Raw genomic sequence first — 21,714 nt, 5'->3', positions numbered from 1 at the left:
AAACAATTCCAAATATTAAACTTCTACACTTCAAAAGCAACTCCATTAGCAGTGGAAATAAAATTCCATTTAAAAAAAATTACTAAAATATTGTTGAAATATACATCATATTTCAAATTTAAGCTTATGCTCAAACTTAGTATTGAAAAGGGTTGTAATCAAGCCGAACCATGTCAGTTTTCACTCAAGTTTAATTCAAAAGTTCAGGCTCGATCAAGAGATCGAGTTTGACCGAGCCTTAAATTTCAGTCTCGACTCGTAAAATTTTTGATAGGTTCGGGTCAAAAAATCAAATAAATTTTACTAAATATTGGTAAAAATTCAAAATATGACTGGTTCAGCTCGATTATGTATATATATATATGTATAAATAAAATGGTAAGTATTTATATAAAAATATATTTATATTACAAGAAATTGGAAAGAGTAGAGGCTCATTAGAACTCAAAAAAAATATTTGAATAGCACGGGTCCAAGCTCGACTCATTATATAACCCATATTAAATATTTTATGAGTGAAGTGCAAGTAGATCATCAATAAGTTGACTCATTTTATATCCAAGCATTGTGTCAAGGCCTTATAGTTCGACCTCTTCTAAGTCAAACCGTGTCGGCATCTAGCACTTGTCGCCCACCAAACGGACTACTAAACCAGCCTTACTCCCAAGTGTCGCCCTAACACTTATGCAGCGCATATAAGAAAAATATAATATTAGAGACACACACTTACTGATAAAGACCCTTTCTTTATTAGTAATCCAATATCACAAGAGTTGGATCCCCTTGATCTACACTAGCCCATTGCTAGTATTACAAAGCTTAGCACTCACCCTCACTAGACTAGCTCACTTGCCTCCCACCTGAATGCTCTCACTTTGATCTCAATTCTCACAATCACTTATATTTACCACTATACCTCTCCAAATGAGGGGTCTCGTCTATTTATAGGCTCCTCCACCACTTGGAGAGAATTCTAAAACATGTACATCCCACATGCTTCTAGATTATTCCACTACCTAGCTACACATAATTATTCTAGAATATACTTATCTAAAATATACATATTTACATATAGGAAATCTCTAGAAAGCTCCCAAGCCTTGAAGGTTCTGGAAGGTTCCACCAAGCTCCACCAAGTTCCGCCATCTTTTAGATCCTTCTTGAATCTTCAAGCTCCTTCTAAAGACTTTTAAAATATTTCGCTATATTCTAGAGTCATTCGGACCATTCTGGTCTTCTTTAGAATTTTTTGCGCTTAAAGAGGTTGAATCTTGTCGGGGCGTGACACTCTCCCCCACCAAATTCGTCGATGCCCTTTTTGATGTCGTGGCCTCCCAATAGCGCACCAACGCCTCTTGGTGTTGCTCCAAGTTCGGCTCCAACTCCCACGTTGCCTTGCTTGGTGCCGCACCTTTCCACATCACTAAGTATTACCTACTCAGTGCCAATCCTTTAATTTTAACGAGTCACTCACCAAGTATTTCCTTCACCTCGCGTCGACCCTCGACTTTTGTTGGAGATAATGGTGGTGACCTTTCCCTTACTCGTGCGCCCAACTTTTTCTGCTACGCCTCAAAAACTCCTCTGTGGTTGCCTACTTTTCCCGCCGATACACACCCTTTGTTCTTGGATTCTTTCCTCTTAGGAGACTTTGGACTCCCCTTAGTTGTGCCGCCTTTAGCACCTTCATCAGCTGCCTTGCCTTCCTTCTTGGCTTGGCATCCCTTTTGCTCCTTCGTTGAGGGCTGATCATCCTCAACTAGCCTCAAACTTCCAAGGTAGGTTACCCTTGGTTTCATTGGAAGGTAGGTTACCCTTGGTTTCATCGGTGTGCCTACACCCTTTCCAAGGTCGACAACCTCCTCGGCTCCTCTTCCTCAAGTTGGATCATTGCGCTCAACGACTCCAACTTTGAAGACTTCGCCATCAAGTGTGGCCCCTTGCACACGTAATAACTTTTCTTTGGCATATAGCCTCCCTTAGGCTTTCCCTCGCCCGGGCCATGGCTTGATGATGCCCATGCATCGCGCCTCCTTCATTGACTACCACTTCTCGAGCCAATGTTTTCCTCATCACTACCCTCATCGCTCTCATCATGAAGCATATTCGATTTAGAAGACTCCCTTTGAAACTCTACCAAGGACTCCGCCACGGTTATAGTGTCATCTACATCCTTGACGTTCTTTCATTGAAGCTCTTGTTTGGCCCAATTTTGTAGGCCATCCACGAAGTAAAATAAGAATTCTCCATTCGTCATGCTCGGAATTTGCAACATCAAGGTAGTGAACTCATTTACGTCCTCCATTATGTTGCCCCAATATTTGAGCTCCCTCAGTTTCTTCCTTGCCAGGTAGACCATGCTTTCGGGATAGAATTGCCTCTTAGGCTTCCGTTTGAAGTCACCCCACGTGTCTATCCGGTAAAACCCCTTCTCCATATCAGCGTGCTTCCGATGCCACTACAAAGTAACATTGTCACAAAGATAATGGCCAGCCGTACGTATCTTGGTCGCCTCGTCAACAATGCCAACTGCCTCAAAATAATTCTCCACATCCCAAAAGAAGATCTCCACAACCTTGGCGTCCCTTACGCCACTGAACTCTTTGGGTTTCGGTGCCTCCAACCAGAGGCGGATCTTGGGGGTCCAGGGGGTCCCTGGCCCCCCTTAATTTCCAAATGTAAACGTTTTAGTAGTAGTAATGTATAATTTGTTGTTGTAGTGTAGCTGGTTGAAGACAGTGTTGTTTTGGCTGAAGACCAGGGTTCGATTCCTTTTTTTTCCTTGCCTTTGTGATTCTGAATCCTTTGCCTTTTAAGTGTGTGTTGGTGTATGTCTCTTCTGCTTTTGATTTTTTTCCTTTTCCTCTATTTTTACTTATCTTACGAGTAGTGTATTATAGAATTGTATGTAATTACAAACATTTAGTTCGAATTTCACATTTCAAATAAGGTCTTTTTGTTTAATTTGTTTATGTAATTCATTTGAAAGATATGTACTCATTATATTTGTCCACGTAAAAAAAAATTAGTAATTATAATTTATTATTTAATTTTTCCAGTACCCCCCAACATTATTTTTCAGTGTCCAACACTGCCTCCAACCTCTGCGCCTCTATCGCCATAAAATCGTTTCCATGCATGCCCGTCTCAATCCTCGCCAACTGTGCCTCGAAGACGTTGCATGCTTCGGTGACCATTTTCTCCAAATTGATGACCCGCTCATCGCATGCCACCTCCTTCATTAGAAAGTCTTGGACCTCCTCTTTCATACGTCCAAGCTCCTCATATACATGGTCCTCCAAGGTCTTGAAATGGTTCTCGATTTGCTCCATGCGCACCTCCAGTTTCTTCAAGCCAATGTTGAATGCCACGAGAACTTCGCCAATCTTTTTCGCCATGCTTCGTGTCAAAATAACGCTCTAAGTAAACTTTAGCTCTAATACCAAGTTATCATTGTCTTGGAGTTCAACCCCTTCTAAATCCAACCGTATCGGCGTCTAGCGTTTGTCGCCCACCAAACGAACTACTAGACCAGCATTACCCCTAAGTGTCGCCCTAACACTTATGCACCAGACATAAGAAAAATGTAATATTAGAGACATGTATTTACTAACAAATACCCTTTCTTTATTAGTAACCCCAATATTATAATAGTTGGATCCACTTGATCCACACTAGCCCCTTTTTAGTATTACAAAACTTAGCACTCACCCTCACTAGACAAGCTCACTTGCCTCTCATTTAAATGCTCTCACTTTGATCTCAATTCTCACAATCACTTATATTTCTCACTATGCCTCTCCAAATGAGGGGTCTCACCGATTTATAGGCTCCTCCACCACTTGGAGAGAATTCTAGAACATGTCCATCCCACATACTTTTAGATTATTCCACTATCTAACTACACATGATTATTCTAGAATATACGTATTTAGAATCTACATATGTACATACAGGAATGCTTTAGAAATCTCCCAATCCTTGAAGTTCTGGAAGGTTCCACCAAGCTCCACCAAGTTCCGCTATCTTTTAGTTCCTTCTTAAATCTTTAAGCGCTTTCTAAAGACTTTTAAAATATTTCGTTATATTTTAAAATCATCCGGACCATTCCGGTCTTTTCTAAAATCTTCCGCGCTTAAGGATGTTAAATTTTGTGAGGGCATGACAATTGAATATTGTAAAGGAGAAAATCAACAAAAAGATTTGACTCTTTACTAATATTATATAAGGACAAATGCGAACTACAAAGGACACCTTGTCACGGGCATCGTTTCTGAAGCCTTTCCCTGTTTAACCTTGTTTTCTGTTCACTTTCCCAAACTAACCTACTTTGTTCAATTCTTCCCAAAATGACCTACTTTTTTCAACTTTTCCCAAACTAACCTACTTTTTATATTTTCTAAGTTTTAGTTATAATTATAAATTATACATTATTATTAAATTATATATATGCTGAATTAATTTTTTAATATAACATTTTCAATAATAAATAAAATTAAAATACAATAATTCATTAATACTTGGTTAAATATAATGCATATTTTAATTTTTTTCTATTTTGTTTCGCATATTTCTTGTTTGAGCAATTAAAAAAAACTTGTTTGGACAACCACACTACATTATTGATATCAGATATGATCAAATATAAAATCTGGACAACCAATAGAAATGAAGATATTGAGATAATGTTTTATCTTTAAAATTTAATAAAATATCTAAAAGTTATGGTTGATATCAATGTAATCTTGACAACCAATCAAAACACAAAACAAAATTACTCTTATCCTATCTCTAAAATGCCTATATATATAAACCAATCTACAACAAATAAATCATAGAAAAACAAAGCAAATTAATTTGCATATGGATAATGAGAGTTTTCTAGATATGATGGAAAGAGCAAATGCAGTATTCAATTTAAGTGAAACTGATCATTTAATCTCTTCACACGAGTCTGAAAGTGATGAAACTGATGGTGAAGATGGAGAGAATCCCAATTACGGTCCGCTCGTGATCTCCCAGTCACTTCAATGGTTGAGTACATATATTATCGGAGTGTCAAACTTGTTGCTGAAAGACGAACTCAAACACTGAACGATCTTCAAAATGGTCATATATATTGCAAGAATTCGAGAGAGCTCTTTCAAAAGATTGAAGAAAAGGCATCGGCACATAAGATTATTCCATACAATCAAGAAAGAGGGGTATTTGAGGTGACTACTGCAAGATACAAAACAGATAAGGGATTTTGGAAAGGTGGCAACAAGCATCATATAGATCTCTCTAAAGGATATTGTTCTTGTGGAAAATGGCACATGTATCACTCTCCTTGTTCTCATATAGTTGTTGCTTGTATGACATGTAACCTAGATTGGAAGCAATACATTGAACCATATCATACTCTACCAAAATTATATGAGATGTGGCAATATAAATTTTCCCCAATACCGCATCAATCATATTGGACATTTCCAATAGCAAATAATTGGGAGGGGTATGGAAAGCTCGTACCTAATGAGGATTGGAGGAAGAAAAAGAAGAAAAAGCACAGCAAAGGTCAAAGTCAAAGAATTCGCACAGAAATGGATAACTCGCAGACTGGTAAAATTTGTGGAAAATGTGGACAACAAGGTCACACGAGACGCAGTGCACGTTGTCCTCAAAAATATCTTTAATGTAATATTTTTAATTTAATTTTAAGTTATTAGTTTATTAAGTTGTAATGTTTTCGGTTTAAATAAAAATATTCTGTCTATGTGTTTTAGTTTATTAAGTTGTTTAATTCAGCATATATATATATATATATATATATAATTTAATAATAATGTATAATTTATAATTATAACTAAAACTTAGAAAATATAAAAAGTAGGTTAGTTTGGGAAGAGTTGAAAAAAGTAGGTCATTTTGAGAAGAATTGAACAAAGTAGGTTAGTTTGGGAAAGTAAACAGAAAACAAGGTTAAACAGGGAAAGGCTTCATCGTTTCTCGGGGAATATACAACAATCTATGTTGGTATTTTTCAAATCGTGCAGTTTATCTGTCCGGTAACATTAATTTCCCAATGTTTGGGGTCCGCATCTGGCGGTTTGAACATATTGAGTGATTTTGAGAATTTTAAATTAAAATTATTGATTTTTCTAAATTTTAATTCAATATCAATTAGTTATTGTAAAGAAACCAAACAAAACTAATATATTAGAAAATGGCTTGGTTCGATTTAATTATGTTTAAATCACTTTTTATTAATATAATAAATGCATCAGACAAATTAAACTTAAATTTGAAAAATATGGATCAAAATTTTGAATCAATGCATGAATTATATTTTAAATTTTATCTATATTTTAAAAGCATATTAAAAATAAAATAAGTTGACAAATAAAAAGAGAGGAACAAGATGATAAGCATTTGATTTTTATACTTTCATTAAATAAATATAAAAAATGAAAACATAATATATACACAAAAATTTATATCTCAATGTTGTTTAAAAAAGTCTTTTTTATGATGATACTTGCATATGTTTAATGTTTTATATATTTTTAGATTATAATTTTACTAATCTATACTATATTATAATAGACGAAATATTAAAAGTTTGGTATTTGGTCGGTCGGTACTTGCTGAAATTACTTTCCCACCCTTACTAATTAATATTATATTAAACTAATTAATATTGAAGTCTATTACTACTTCTTCTATTCTATTAATTTAATTGATATAAAGATACATACAAAAATTGTTTGCCCAAACAAATAATTTTTGTAGGTAGCCAATTCTCAAGTTCATCACCAAAAACATGATTAACCAAGAACCAAATAAAAAGACAGGTACATTAATTATAAAAAAAGGAGAGGCAAGTAAATTGGAGAATAAACCTGCATATAAATAAAAAAAACCTACCTTTGATCTGAAAAGAACGGATTTTTTCCAATAAAATAATATGAAACATATAAAACATATAGTATATTTTCAGAATTATATAAAAATTATGTTTCCAATCGTGACACTATATTTAATAAAATTAAATGTTGACCCTGTTTGATAATTAATTAAATGTTAGTTGTAATGATTTAAAATAACTGTTTGAACTATTTGAGTTAGTTATTTTGACTATATCATTGAATTTAATTATTTAGAATAAAACTGTTTGCTAAATAGATATTTTAATTAATTTTTTGTATTATTTACTTGAAAAAACACACCCGAACATTTTTTTCAAAATTAGGTTTTTAAGACCAAAAATCTATTTCAAAAAGCTAACTAGAGGGTCCATTACCTAATTTGTTTTAAAAAGCTATTTTTAAACTTTGAGCCATTATAATTACTAATAACTCATATTTTAATTCTAATTAATATAAAAATAACTAATTTTATTACAGCTCACACATGTTATAATAAACTACAAGTTCTAAGAATATACTTAGACATGAACTTGGATGAGCTGATACCAAATCTAAAATTATATGAAAATATTCTATATACATTAACATGTTATTATCTCTCAATATAAACCACCACTAATAAAAAAATCATTTTGATATCCAACAAACTCACTATTAATTTGGTCCTTTAAATTCTAATCTTTGAAATTTATAAACCAAATTTTTGATTAGATATAATGCTAATAATTACTATATAAATTAGTTAAAAATTTGAATTTTATGAATAACCTAAATAGTTCTAAATTAAAATATTTTAATTGAAACACATGACCTATTCGTTGGTATAGTTTTATATTTTTTTGAACCTACTTATTGGGTCGGTTTATGAATTCAATTATTTTAAAATCTAAAGATAATTAAATATAGCTATTATAATACAACAAAGGATATATTCGGCTATATTTCACACATGCTTACTCTTTTAATAAATTTAATTAATATAACATTAAAAAAAAAAATTACAATTATTTTAAACAACCCTGCCCTCGCACTGGTTTTAGGTTACTAGTAATATATTACTTGAACATGTATATATTAATATTTCAATACAGATATCCTCTTTTGTGAGGTTATTTTAGGACGATTGAGAGGTAAAAATTGAAACCAAAGCGGAAAACTTTATATTTTTAAAATTTCAAACCATTGACAAATCAAGCCGTAAAAATTGATTTGGACAGTATGATCCGCCGATTTGGGCCTTAAAAATTAGTGTGTATTCTAAGAAATATGATTCTAAAAAAATTTAGGGCTAAGCAGAGTTGAACCCAAATGTGATAAACTCTTAAATAATTAAGTAAATAGGAAACTAACAAAATAACAGGGAACCTACTCATGCTTAGCTAGGACAATGTTATTGACCCTATATAATTGCATGGTCCCTCTCGGCTTTGCTCGTAACGAAGCACGGAAGCAGGAAGCACTAGTGAGCTTGGTCCTCTCAGTCCTGCTTCACAGAAGACTGGGTGAGCTAGTAGCTAGCCCCTTTAACTTTTTATATAAGTTGCCAATATGTCTGTGAAAAGTTGGTAACTTTGATATTCATGGTAACAGCCTTTTGCATTTCAAATCATAAACACTGTGACAAGATAAGACAAAGGATATTTGATGGAGAGACCAACAATATGCCTGTGTTCATTCATTTAGTCGGTATCAAAATTTAACTTGATAGATGACTTATCATGGACATATGTATCTATGCACTGCACCATGTATTTGTTATAATTTACTACTTTGGGACAACCTCACAAACTTTGGTTATATCTTCTTTTGTCATCTTACCTAGGCAACATTAAATTTTTACTCTTGTACTGTTTGGTCATTACTGTTATGTCTCAGAATTGTGATTTATATGTCTTTTTGACCAAGTTTGAAAGCATTAATGTGTATGAAAACAAAGGTGGTTACAATCAAAATATATAAATATTGAAGCGAAGATGTGTTTTTAAACAAGTTTGAATTGTTCTGAATTTGTCAATAATATATTCACCACAATGTGCTATTGGGGCCACGTCACTTAATCAAACTTAGGATCTTCAACAGTGAATTCCCTGGAATCCTAACTCAACCAGCTGAGTTATCTGAAATAACTGTGATTTAATTAATGTGATATAGTTTGATATGATGCAGAGTATACATTTGAACTCCTGAAATCGGAGCTCAAGGTTCAAGTCATATTTCAAAGTGTGCTGGGCAGACACGAAGTAACAAACATTGTTATTTCTTTTTTTCCGGATGGATAAGTTCAAACCACAAAGGAACTCCTGTAAAAAGTGACATGCCAAAGAAAATAAAGGTACTCAATTACTCGACCTAAAAACTGCACGTGAAGATTGCTTCACAAACTAGAAATGCAGTGCAGGATTACAGATTCCCAAGTGTTATGTCTGCAACCTTAACTTTCTTTCTTCTTCTACCCTCACACAGGAGATAAATAATAAACAAAAATATTACTGCATCAAAATGACAAAATGTAGTTTCTTTACCTTCAAACTGACCGTGCAACCTTATTTTGATAATCAAATTAAAAATAGTTAATTAGTGTTAGCATGCAGTCATGGACGGTTTTTAGTCAGGTTTAAACTTTCAGACCTCCCACAAAAATCGAAAAAGATTATTGCATATTTTAGCATTGGTTCCGATCTTGACAAATAATTGTTATAATTTAATATCAAAATTTTTACTATGCAAGTATCAAGTCATTTATTCGCTGTCCTTAATTTATCTCTTCTAGTATTTTTACCTTTCGTGAAAAATTATAACAGACAAATGATTCATAACAATGGCTACAGACTTGAGAGAGATTATGTCCCTAATTTGGCTCAACAATTTTTAACAATAGTATTATTAATCTAGTGGGGTAATGTGGGGGCTGGGGAGGGGTAGGGGAGGGGGGCAGGTTGCATATAAAACAACAAGTGGCAATGAATGTAGTCAAAGACATTGTGAAGTTAGTTTTAAGACAAGAGGAGGCATATATAGCTAGGTTAGCACCTTCAGAACTCTCAACCTTAAAACTGCATACCAAATAAAGAAACTAAAAAGGGTACTTTCTAACTTCATTGATCTTCATCATTTTTATTTGTACACACTCACTTATTTTGTACTACATAAGAAAGAAAGATTTGAGATGGGGGGAAGGAGAACAAAATGCTATCTGGATGTAAGCATTGGAGGAGAGCTTGAAGGAAGAATAATCATTGAATTATTCAGTGATGTTGTTCCTAAAACTTGTGAAAATTTCAGGGCTCTTTGTACTGGTGAGAAAGGCATTGGACCTAATACTTCTGCTCCTCTTCATTACAAGGTATAATCACATGTGTTTTGTATCTCTTTTTATGTTTTTCTTTGCATCTGTTTATGTTTGTATGTACATGTTTCTGTAGTGATATACATCCTTATGCTTTTATTCCTTTTGTTTTTATAAAAGTTAAGTTTCTTTTTGTAGTGAGACTGTTCATTGCCAGGGTCTACTTAGAAGTTAGGACTTTATTATTTGTGTTATTTATTTGTTAATTCAAAATCTTGTTTCCCTTTCATACTTTTTTAGGCTTTTAATCAGTATCTGGTCAATGCAATAATTGGAATCTGAGATTTTAGATAGAGCTGTGCTATGTTTGATAGTAAGAAATTCAATCAGATTATTGCTGCCCTGTATGTGCTATCAACTTGTTACAATATTTCTGTTTAGGCCTTTGATTGTTAACATAAGCATGGTACAACACCAGCTCAGGTTTGGAAGGGACATTGATTTTGAACCCTTTTACTTCCAATTTTTACATTTATTATATTAGACACTAAGGTCGATTGTTTCTCGACCCCCAGTTTATTTTGAAGCCCAGTTTAAGTTTGTTTGTCATACTTATTTCTCGACCTATATCCCCCTTATACAAATGTTCCATTGAGTAAGGGAATTCATATAAAGAAGTGGAATGCAAGATTGAAAAAAATTAAATAAAGGAGTGGTTAGATGTGTGAGTTTTATATTGTGCAATTTGTGGGGAAAATTTTAATAGAGAGATTAATGGACTATTCGTTCTCGAATTGGTGGGTTTGATTGATCTTTACTAAATTGCTAGGAATGGAATGGAGAAAAAAATTATCAAATTATGAATGTAAAAGATTAGAACAAAATGGAGTGCAAGTGATTAGAACTTTAAACAAAAGATGGTCTTCTGGTTCTAGATCTTACAGTATAGTATCTTTTTTGGTCTCTTTGAAATCTCTTCAAGGATTGTTTCTCCCATCATATAGAATCAAAGTCATAGTGAATTTGTCTTTATTCAAGTATTACACAGTCCTTAGCTCAAAAACTTTGAATCAATAGAAAATCTTTCGGTAGAGAACCTTTGCTAGTTATTTAAAATTCAGTTCAGATAACTTTGAGTTTACAAAAATGTCCGTCATTTTCTGAGATGCATCTGTGGCTTATTCGTTTAACTTTGACTATATCTAAAATATTAAGATCTTAATACTTTTTGAATGTTCATTTCAGGGTGTCTGTTTTCATCGGGTTATTAAAAGCCTAATGGTTCAAGGTGGTGATATTTCTGCTGGGAATGGTATTGGCGGAGAATCCATCTACGGGTTGAACTTTGAAGATGAAAATTTTGAACTAAAACATGAAAGGAAGGGAATGTTATCAATGGCCAACACTGGTCCTGATACTAATGGATCCCAATTTTTCATTACTACAACTCGAACTTCTCATCTAGATGGAAAGAATGTTGTATTTGGAAGAGTGATTAAAGGCATGGGAGTCGTTCGTTCAATCGAGCATGTTCCAACCGCAGATGATTACTTGCCATCTGTTGATGTTGCAATTGCAGATTGTGGTGAAATTCCTGAGGGAGCAGACGAGGGGCTTGCCAATTTTTTCAAAGATGGTGACATGTATCCTGATTGGCCAGCTGATATGGACACCAGTCCCAGCGAGTTGTCTTGGTGGATGAATGCTGCAGATTCTGTCAAAGGTTTTGGCAATGATCATTTTAGGGTACTCATTTATGTGTTGCTCTCATGTTTTAGTTTTTTTGTTCTCCTACTTCTTTACAACATAACACTTTCTTTTTTATCATGCAATCTTCAATTCTGTGAATCCTAATAATATTTTTTCTTTCAGAAACTGGATTACAAGATGGCCCTCAAAAAGTACCGGAAAGCATTGCGGTATCTGGATGTCTGCTGGGAGAAGGAAGGGATTGATGAAGGTAAACTATTTGTTCACATGAAAATTTCTATTACATACATCAGATTGTACTCGTGAAGATGACTAATTTTTCATTCTTCCTGGAAAATGCAGAAACAAGTTCCGGCTTGAGAAAGATAAAGTCACAGATATTTACTAACAGTTCTGTGAGTATTTCTTAATTGATTAACCAGACTTAGTTGTATATCTGATATCTCCATAGTAGTTATGTGCAACCTTCAACTAATTTTAGATCAAGAGTGAATCTAGTTTGATCTTGAAACACTGTCTAGCGTAATTTGTTAGAACATGCCACTTTAAACTTCTGCTTCCTAACTTAATAATGTTATTTGTGCCGTGCTTCCTTACAACATAAATGTCATGGTGGTTGGTTCTTTTTTGTACAAACTAGTATTCTACACATTGATCTTTGTAGTTTGTAACTTGACTCCAGTCACTTTAAACCTGCACATCCATATTTAGAGCCAAATATGAACAGTGTTTTTGCTAGGGTTTAACACTAGTTTGATTACTCCTATAGGCCTGTAAGTTGAAGTTAGGAGACTTGAAGGGTGCACTCTTGGACACTGACTTTGCTATCCGTGATGGTGAGAACAATGTGAAGGCTTACTTTCGGCAAGGTCAGGTTGGTGGAAGCATTACTAAGATTTCTTAATTCACTATATTTCCATCTTTACGTAGAAAACAAGAAATTTAAGTCTTCTTCCTGGGTACTCTTTTACTTAATGTCTCTAAAAGAAAGTTTATGCCCTAATGTCGTAAATACTTATCTATCAGGCACACATGGCACTGAAAGATATAGATGCTGCAGTTGAGAGCTTCAGGAAAGCACTGGAGTTAGAGCCGAAAGATGGTTAGTACCCTTTCTGACAGACATCAATTGCTAGATATGCTATTCTTTGTTTGTAGCGAATGTAAATATTACAGTTCTTTTGATATCGTAGAGGGGACTATATCCTTTATTATAATCCATAAGCATGGATAGTGGCATTAACATAGAATCTGATCGATTCCTTTCAGTCGGAATAAAGAAAGAGCTTGCTGCTGCCAATAAGAAGGTTTGATTACAATTTTAGTTCCAAAATTGCAGGGCTAATCAGTACTCAATTATAACATGAGTTTCATCTTTGTTATGAAAATTTTCAGATTACTGAAAGAAGGGAGCGCGAGAAAAAAGCCTTTGCCAATATATTTAAAAGAAATGAGACATAATATGCAGGCAAGGTGCTTCATTGATCGAGAATAATTTAGAAGTTATCTTAATCAAATTTCTACTAAACTATGGTCATTTGGTTTGTAGATTTTGTTTCTGCACTTTGTTCAGACTAGTCCGAACTTCTGCTATCAATTAGCAGAAATATATCAGGTATCAACAATCTATACCTTTGTTATGCACTTATGCCCAAAAAAAAGGTTATGAAGTAGTAAAAACAAGTACAACTGCTAGCAATTACTGAGACATTATTGAGCAAATACCTCTGGCTTTTCTAGTAGAAATAAGTACAATATATGTTATACAAATCCTTATGTAGTCATCTTCCTCCATTTTTTTCTCCATCGTTTACTGTAGGAAATCTTGAAGATGCCAAGGGTGAAACAAGATCTTCTAGTGATACAACTAGCACCCATCAGGCCTGACTTCTCCGGAAACTTCTCTGTTGATATAATGTAGTGTAGCTACACCAATTTATGAGATATCTGATGGGCTATTGTAATCAAATCAATCTTTATGTATGTTACAAACACAAAATTTCAATTTTTTTTACTTAATGTTGTATATCTGATCAAACTTCAAGTCACAATTTGTACTGAGGGATACTCGATAGATTTGGCAATTTCGCATACTAGAAATAATAAAAGGAAAATATATGTAATGCATAAGCTTGATCGAATTAGTTATATATATTTTGATTCCGAATGCAGTAGCCTCAAGACAATCTTATCTTTCACAACCTGAAGCATTGTCACCGACAAGCTCACGGCCAACACAAATGCACGGGGGACATCTTCAAGAGCCAGAGGAGCACACAAATGACTAAACACCGTACAAATATAAGCTTTTCGTATTATTAATTAATTTATATACAAAAATAAGTAACGGGCATTAAAATACAAACCACCATTTAGAATTTGCACAAATAAGAAATTGATTTACATTCAAATGACCATTTTTAATTATTTAAAGTAAAAAAAATTTTGCTAATCATATTTTAAACTGGTTTCCCCCACGACTTCATGTTGCAATTTAAATTTGCATCTAGTTACCCGTAAACCATGATCGGGTAATGATAATTCCTGGTGGCGGGCCTGCTCCTTCGCCGCGGTGTCTAGATCTTTCGCCGTGTTGGTGGTGTAGCTGTCGTGGGGTTCCAACAAAATAACACCGGAGGGGGGTTTGGGTCTCGCGGCGCCTCCGGTGTGAGAGTAAGAACTCGCTTTTGGGGAAGATGAAGATAGATAGGAATGAAAGGTGGCTTTGTGTGTGTATGTGAGTGTGAGAGAGTGATTAACCCCAAAACCTTTCCTCCTTGGGCTATTTATAACCCAAGGGTAGGGTTCAGGGGTTGGTACCTTTTAATCGTAGTCGTTGGTTCTAGGAGCGGAGGACACCTGGCGGGAGTGGATGGTTTACACGTGTCGGGACGAGACTGGTTGAGGAATGTTCTGAGGATCCTCTGACACGTGTCCTGATTATTCCCATGATTAACGAGTGACAGTTACCCATATCATGTGCTTAGACAAGTGCCTCACGTGCTGAGATTTCCCAAGGTTGGGCTTGCGGGACTGGGCCAGTTAGGACTAGTAGTGTGCGGGATTGAGTAAGGAGTCTGGGCCTTGTCCTTGTAGGAGCTACATATACTATCATGTGCCCCCTATTCCCCTATGCAGATTTTCTGGATGGGGGAGTAAGGTTGGTTATGTTTAGGGAATTTGAGCCAATCAGGACTAAGGTTAATTGTCTTTAGAAGAGTTTGAGCTTTGCTTGCCCCCCAATCCGGATTGGGTTGAGTTCAGCCAATCAGGACTAAGGTAGTTGTCCTTAGAAGAATTTGAGTTTTATTTGCCCCCCGTCCGGATTGTGTTGAGTTCAGCCAATCAGGATTAAGGCTAGTTGGATTAGAAGAATTTGAGCTTTGCTCGCTCCCCAGTCCGGATTAGGTTGAGTTCAGCCAATCAGGACTAAGGTAGTCCGGAGAAGAATTTGAGCTTGGTTTTCCCCCCAGTCCGGATTGTGTTAAGTTCAACCAATCAGGACTAAGGTTTTTGAATTGGAAGAATTTGAGTGTTGCTTGCCCCCCAGTCCGGATTGGGTTGAGTTTAGCCAATCAGGACTAAGGTAGTTGTCCTTAGAAGAATTTGAGCTTTGTTTGGCCCCCAGTCCGGATTCTGTTGAGTTCAGCCAATCAGGACTAAGGTTTGTTAGATTGGAAGAATTTGAGCTTTGCTTGCCCCCAGTCCGGATTGTGTTGTGTAACAGGGTTCCGGACTGGAAGTTGAAACGGTTTTGGGGATTTTCCCCCCAATGATTTGAATTATTACAGTTGTCTTTTTTCAAAAGATGTGTCGTAATAATTCTTTGTATTTAATACTGTGTATATATATCATTATATATATATAACCTTTCTTGATGGACGGTACTGATTTGGCCTCGTGGAAAGGCCGTTTGTTTTTCACCGCGCCTATAAAAGGCACCCTCTTCTTTTTTCTTTTTACCATTCTGTTCTTTCTTTCTCTTTTCCATTGAATCTTGTTTGCTTTTGCAGCCGCTGTTACCGCCGCCCGAAACAGGAGTTCTTCGAATTTTGCGTGTTCTTGCTCGGTCGTCCCTAAACTCTCCGTAATTTCTTTTCTTGTAAGCTTCTTCTTCTCTTTTTCTTTTTTGCTTTGTATCCATTTCGAGATCCTGTTGTTTGCTTTGGTTTTTCTTGTTTTGTATTGTATTGTTCTTGGGTTCATAGGTTGTGTGTTTATATGGATACGTGTATGTATACACGTATATATCTGTTTTGGTTTTGTTTTGGTGTTTGATTTGGTTTTTTCATGTTTCCGGAATTAGGGTTTTGTTGGTGGGTTCGGACTTGAATGCGGAGTCCGGATTTGTAGTTTTTTAATTTGGTTTTATGTTGTTTTGGCTGGTTGCAATTGGAGTCCGGACCAAGCTTTTGGTTTGTGGGTTATGGGTTATGTATAGTCCGGACTTGTGGTTTGGGGTTTTTCTGTTTGTTGTTTAATGGTTTATATTGGCTCTTGAACTCCGGGTCTCGGACTAGTTGCTTGTAACTTTAATAAAATTAAACATAGGGTAGTCCGGACCATATTAGGATGCGAGATAAATAAATTGTAAGGATGTAGACTAACCAATGCCACTTATTTTAGGTATATGGTCTGGACTAAAGCTCGTGCCAGAATTGCCTTCTCTTGCTACCCCGGACCTTCGGACTCCGATTCGAGTTCTGATTCAGACCGAACTGAGATGGGTAAGAAGGCTAGCACTTTGGACTCAGAAGTTATCAACAAATTGACTGTTAGTAGGATTTCCCACGTAAGGTGCCATGTACTCCAGAAGGGTAGTGGGTTGATATTCCTAACTATTTTATTACGAGGAGCGAGGAAATAGAAAATAAATGGTACTATATGAGAATTAGGTCCGGATATGTGAGGCAGCCAAATGCCGGTCCGGGGCTGTACGATAGGGGTGTTTTGATAGGAGGTTCGCGGGGAGTATAGTTGTTAAGGAGCCTTATGCGTTAAAGGACGAATATGCTGCTTTGGAGCATGCGGCACACGACCGCTCGATCCAGGCTGCCTTTCAATTGGATCCCCGGATTAAGTGGAGATGGTTGAAGCTTGGGTAGAGAATCTATCATAGACCGGCGGATGGTTTTGTTCCGGTCTAGCTGGAGCATCTCGGGTCAAGGTGGAACCCTTATTGGCATCTCTTTCTCAAACATCTTTGTAAGTATGAATATTAACTCTCTCCGATGCATATAACTCCCAATGGGATAAAGTGGATGACCTGGTTCATTACTTCCTGCAACCAGTTTAAGGTTCAGCCCACTTTTAAGCTGTGGCATCATATATTTAGTTTAATTGGGTCTAACCAGATGCCGTTGTATGAGATTCGATTCCGTGCTGCGGAGTGTGGCTACGGTTCTTCTTACATGCCTGTTATCCAACAGTCTTCACTAAAATATTGAAATGGAGAGTTGATAATGCTGAGCGGTCTGGACTTGCATTACCTCCCTCACATTGCTGCTGAGGGAGTCCGGACCCGGTTTCCTTGGGCAACTCTCCAGGGTGATGCAATTCGGTTGGTGTTTTTATTTTGTGAGTGCTTGGGTTTTCAGCTAAACCGGGACACATTTATGATGCATAGAACTATGCATCGGTTGGAATGTAAGTGTGTTGTTTGTAGTTTGCATGTTTTTTGTTGTTGTTCCCGTAACTTTGTCTTTGGGGTTTTTATGTGCTTATATTTTTGCTTTCTTTTATTTTGCAGGTCTTCCCCATTTAATCTGGACATGTCTTCTTCATCTTACAGTGATGCCTTGAAGGGTTTAAGAAGTGCCTTCAAGCTAACTAAAAAAGCTTCAGTTGCTGGGTCCGGATCCAACCCTGCCCTGGAGGAGGGATCTCAAAGTAATGCTGTTTCTAGAACGGAGTCCGGGGAGCAGTAGAGGGGTCCGGAGAAGGATGTTGAAGTGGAGATTGGTGATGAGTTCGAAAACTTGGAAGAATTTGAGCCTCTTGGGGAGGTTCCTGAGGTGGAGGTCACTCGACAGAGGAAGAGGCTCCGGAGTGTTGGTTCGAATCCTCCCCGGGGTGGGAAGGTTGATGTTGGTGCTGAGTCCGGAGTGGACAAGGGTAAGGGCGTGGCAGAGGAGCGTCCAAAGAGGTCCAGTCCGGGGCTTGATTTGAAAGTTGCCCGTTTTATGGCTGAGATTCCCTCACCTGCTGATTGGAAGGAGATGAATGCTTCCAGATTCGATGGAATGATGAAGGAGTGTACTTGTCTCTGGGGCCAGGTATACAACGTTTCTTTTATTGTTCCGTTTCTTCTTTTTTTGACTTGTGATTTTTACTGAAATTTGTAACTTCTTCTTTGCAGCTTGGTGGGTACATGGCCGAAGCTGCTTCTCTTGCATATAACGAATTGAAGAGTACCCGGACCACCATTGCTGACAAGAATATAGAGATTGGGGAGTTGAGGGATCAGATTATTGTTAAGGATACCTCTCTCTCCGGACTGAATAAACATCTCAGCGAGGTTACAACCCGGGCTGAGAATGCTGAGAAGGAGGCTGCAGATCTGAAGTCTGAATTAGCTGAGCTTCGGAAGCAGATTTCTGCTGTGAGTTCGGAGGCTGAAGTTATTGCAGCTTACAAGAATTCTGAGGAATATGACAAGGCTATTGCTAACGCTGGTGCTCCAAAGATTGGTCGTTGCTGGGTAATTGCAGAGAAGCATATCAAGACTAATCCGGAGGTGAACTGGGATAGCTTTGTTGAAGAATTCATTAAGGCCAAGCAGAATATTGAAGCTGGACTCGGTGATCCAGAGCCCTTCGATGGTCCTTGTCCTAGCTTCCTCCCGCCAAATGCCCCGGAATTATAGACTCATACTTGAATGCTTAAATTTTGATTCTAAACTTGATGTTTTAGTCTGATTCGTAATTTGTGTTTGTAATATTGCTCTTAGGTCCAGGCTTTTTTGGTCCGGTTAACTCTGTTATATCTGTTCCTTTGGTTGATGTTGTTCTCCTTTATCTTTGGTTTTCTATACTTTGTTTGCCTTAGAAAATTAATTCTAAGTAAATATGTTTGCTCTAGTCCAGACTAATCTTTGGCCCGGACTAGTGATTGCTTCTTTACTTAGAAAATTTATTCTAAGTAAATATGTTTGCTCTAGTACAGACTAGTCTTTGGTCCGGACTAGTGATGGCTTCTTTACTTAGAAAATTAATTCTAATTAAATATGTTTTCTCTAGTCCAGACTAATCTTTAGTCCGGACTAGTGGTGGCTTCTTTACTTAGAAAATTAATTCTAAGTAAATATGTTTGCTCTAGTCCAGACTAACCTTTTGGCCGGACTAGTGATGGCTTTTTGGATAAGTTTACTAAAAGTAATGTAGATAAATGATTTTCATAAATCTGAGATTTTGTTCATACAAAATATAAGGAAAAACAAACTGGTTGCTTGCCATATTGGCTACAGGATTTTGGTTGCATTGTTTGCTTTTTCCTATTGGTAGAATTTCCTTAGTCTGAGTCCATGCCAGGTATTGGGGACTTCTGAATCATCCATGTTCAACAGTTTGTAGGTTCCTGGTCTCATGACTTCTTTGACCTTGTATGGTCCTTCCTATTTGGGCATTAGCTTTCCAGTGTTTGTATGATCTGATGCTTCTGTGTTCCGAAGAACCAAGTCTCCCACTTGGAAGTTTTTTACTCTGAACTTCTTAGTGAAGTGCTCCCTGGTCTTCTCCTTGTATCTCTTCATCTTTTTTACAGCTTGGTCCCTGACCTCATCAATTAACTCCATATTTGTTCTGAGTCCTTCTTCGTTAAAGTTTATTACTCTGTGTGAAGGAGATCCCACCTCAATAGGAAGCATTGCTTCTGTACTATAAGATAGTTTGAATGGAGTCTCTCCGGTGCTTGTCCTGGGGCTTGTCATGTAGGACCATAGTACACTTGGTAGTTCTTCTGGCCATTTGCTCTTTCTTTCTTTGAGTCTCTTCTCAATGCCTTGGAGTATGATTCTGTTGGTGACTTCCACTTGATCATTTTCTTGTGGATATGCTACTGATGACTTCTTGTGCTTGATCCCGCGCTCCTGGAGGTAGGAATCGACTTCTGATCCGATGAACTGTGGTCCATTATCTGATACTGTGACTCGCGGGATCCCGAACCTCATCAAAATATTGTCCATAAACTTTATGCAATCCTGCTGGTTTATGGTCCTCATTACTTTCGCTTCAACCTATTTGGTCATATAATCAATTGAGACTAACAAGTACCTGAGATCTCCTTTGGCCCGTGGAAAGGGTCTCATAATATCAATGCCCCATACAGCAAAGGGGATTGGAGATAGGACCGGGGAAGGTAGGACTGGGCTGAGCCGGGACACATTGCTGAAGAGTTGGCATTCCTTGCATTTTTTCACGAACTCCACCGCATCCTGGTGGATAGTTGGCCACTAGTAGCCTTGCCTTATGATTTTATGAGCTAGGGCCTTTGCCGACATGTGATCACCGCATATCCCTTCATGGACTTCCATTAAGCAGTACTTCGCTTCTTCTGGGGCAACGCATTTCAGTATAGGAGAGGAGAAAGTTCTGCGGTATAGTAGTCCTTCTTCGAGGAAGAACTTGGTTGCTTTGCCTTTCAGTCTTTGGGCCTTTCCTTTGTATTCTGGGAGCTCCCCTTTCTCTAAGTAGTTGATAAAAGGAGTCATCCAGTTCTGGTTGCTTTCGATCTCCAAGACTTCTCCGGAATTAATAGATGGTTTTTGGAGTTCTTCAAAGTAGACTGAGCAGTCCAGATTTGATGAGTTCCGGACTAATTTGGATAGAATATCCGCTTCTTCATTTTCTTCTCGAGATACCTGAAGGACTTGATGTTTTGGGATTGAATCTAGGTAACTTTGAACCAGTGCTTGATATTTTTCCAGAATAGGGTCCTTTGTTATGTATTCTCCGTTTGTTTGCTTGACCACTATCTGGGAGTCGCTGTAGATGTTCAGGTCCTGGATTTTGAGGGTTTGGGATATATTTAGTCCTACAATCAGGGCCTCATATTCCGCTTGGTTGTTTGTTATCGGGAAGCCGAAAGATATAGCTATCTAAATTGTGAATCCCTCAGGACTTGTTAGAATGAATCCGGCTCCCGACCTCTCGCTTATTGATGAACCATCTACTTTCAGGATCCAGGCTCCTAGATTCATTGCTTGGTATGCCTCCGGGTCTATGTTCATTAGCTCTGATTCTTCTTCTGGAAAGTTGCATTCAATTATGAAATTTGCAAGTGCCTGTGCTTTAATGGCAGTCCTGGGAATGAAGCTTAAATTGAACTGGCTTAGTTTTATGGCCCAATTGACTAGTCTTCCCGAGACATCTGGTTTGTGAATTATCTTCCTTAAAGGCTGATTTATTACCACTTTTATTTCTCTTCCTTGGAAGTAGTTCCTGAGCTTTCTTGATGTTGTGACTAATGCGAAGGCAAACTTCTCTAGTCTTGTGTATATGGTTTCCGCATCTTTAAGAACTTGGCTTACGTAATAAACTGGTTGTTGTTTTCCATTTTCTTCCCTGATTAGGGCAGCTCCGACTGCTTTTGCTCCCGCTGATAGGTATTAGTAGAGAGGCTCTCCTGGTTGAACTTTAGTTAGGACTGGTGGCTGAGAGAGGTAGGACTTGATTTCCTCAAATGCCCTTTGGCACTCCGGATTCCAGTTTACATCTTTCTTGTTGCTTGCTCCCTTGAGTAAATCGAAGAATGGTAAGCACCTCTCTGCGAGCTTTGAGACAAATCTCCTGAGTGCTGCTAGGGATCCTGCTA

The 21,714-nt window shown here is 37.1% G+C and overlaps 2 protein-coding genes across 4 annotated transcripts; both read left to right on the top strand.

The window, feature by feature from the left end:
* The first annotated feature begins 5,030 nt into the window (after positions 1–5,030).
* Positions 5,031–5,675, top strand: LOC141707890 (uncharacterized). Its single transcript, XM_074511327.1, has one exon. The coding sequence runs from the start codon at positions 5,031–5,033 to the stop codon at positions 5,673–5,675; it is 645 nt and encodes a 214-aa protein (XP_074367428.1).
* A 4,225-nt stretch (positions 5,676–9,900) lies between these two features.
* LOC141667801 (peptidyl-prolyl cis-trans isomerase CYP40-like) lies at positions 9,901–14,067 on the top strand. 3 transcript variants are annotated; one of them, XM_074474433.1, is made up of 10 exons: positions 9,901–10,251; positions 11,440–11,940; positions 12,067–12,154; positions 12,247–12,299; positions 12,674–12,778; positions 12,931–13,006; positions 13,174–13,211; positions 13,300–13,377; positions 13,454–13,519; positions 13,724–14,067. In XM_074474433.1, exons 1-8 carry the CDS (start codon positions 10,075–10,077, stop codon positions 13,363–13,365), a joined length of 1,104 nt encoding a protein of 367 aa, XP_074330534.1. In that variant the 5' UTR covers positions 9,901–10,074; the 3' UTR covers positions 13,366–13,377; positions 13,454–13,519; positions 13,724–14,067. The 3 variants fall into 3 exon arrangements, with proteins under 3 accessions (XP_074330534.1, XP_074330528.1, XP_074330544.1); XM_074474427.1 differs by having other exon boundaries at positions 13,300–13,372; positions 13,724–14,063; XM_074474443.1 differs by lacking the exons at positions 13,454–13,519; positions 13,724–14,067 and having other exon boundaries at positions 12,674–12,773; positions 13,300–13,372.
* The last annotated feature ends 7,647 nt before the right edge of the window (positions 14,068–21,714 follow it).

Source organism: Apium graveolens, chromosome 1, assembly GCF_009905375.1.
Source record: "Apium graveolens cultivar Ventura chromosome 1, ASM990537v1, whole genome shotgun sequence".
Lineage (NCBI taxonomy): Eukaryota > Viridiplantae > Streptophyta > Magnoliopsida > Apiales > Apiaceae > Apium > Apium graveolens.
The sequence above is the reverse complement of the archived record's forward strand: the minus strand, read 5'-3'. Positions and strand labels throughout refer to the sequence as shown.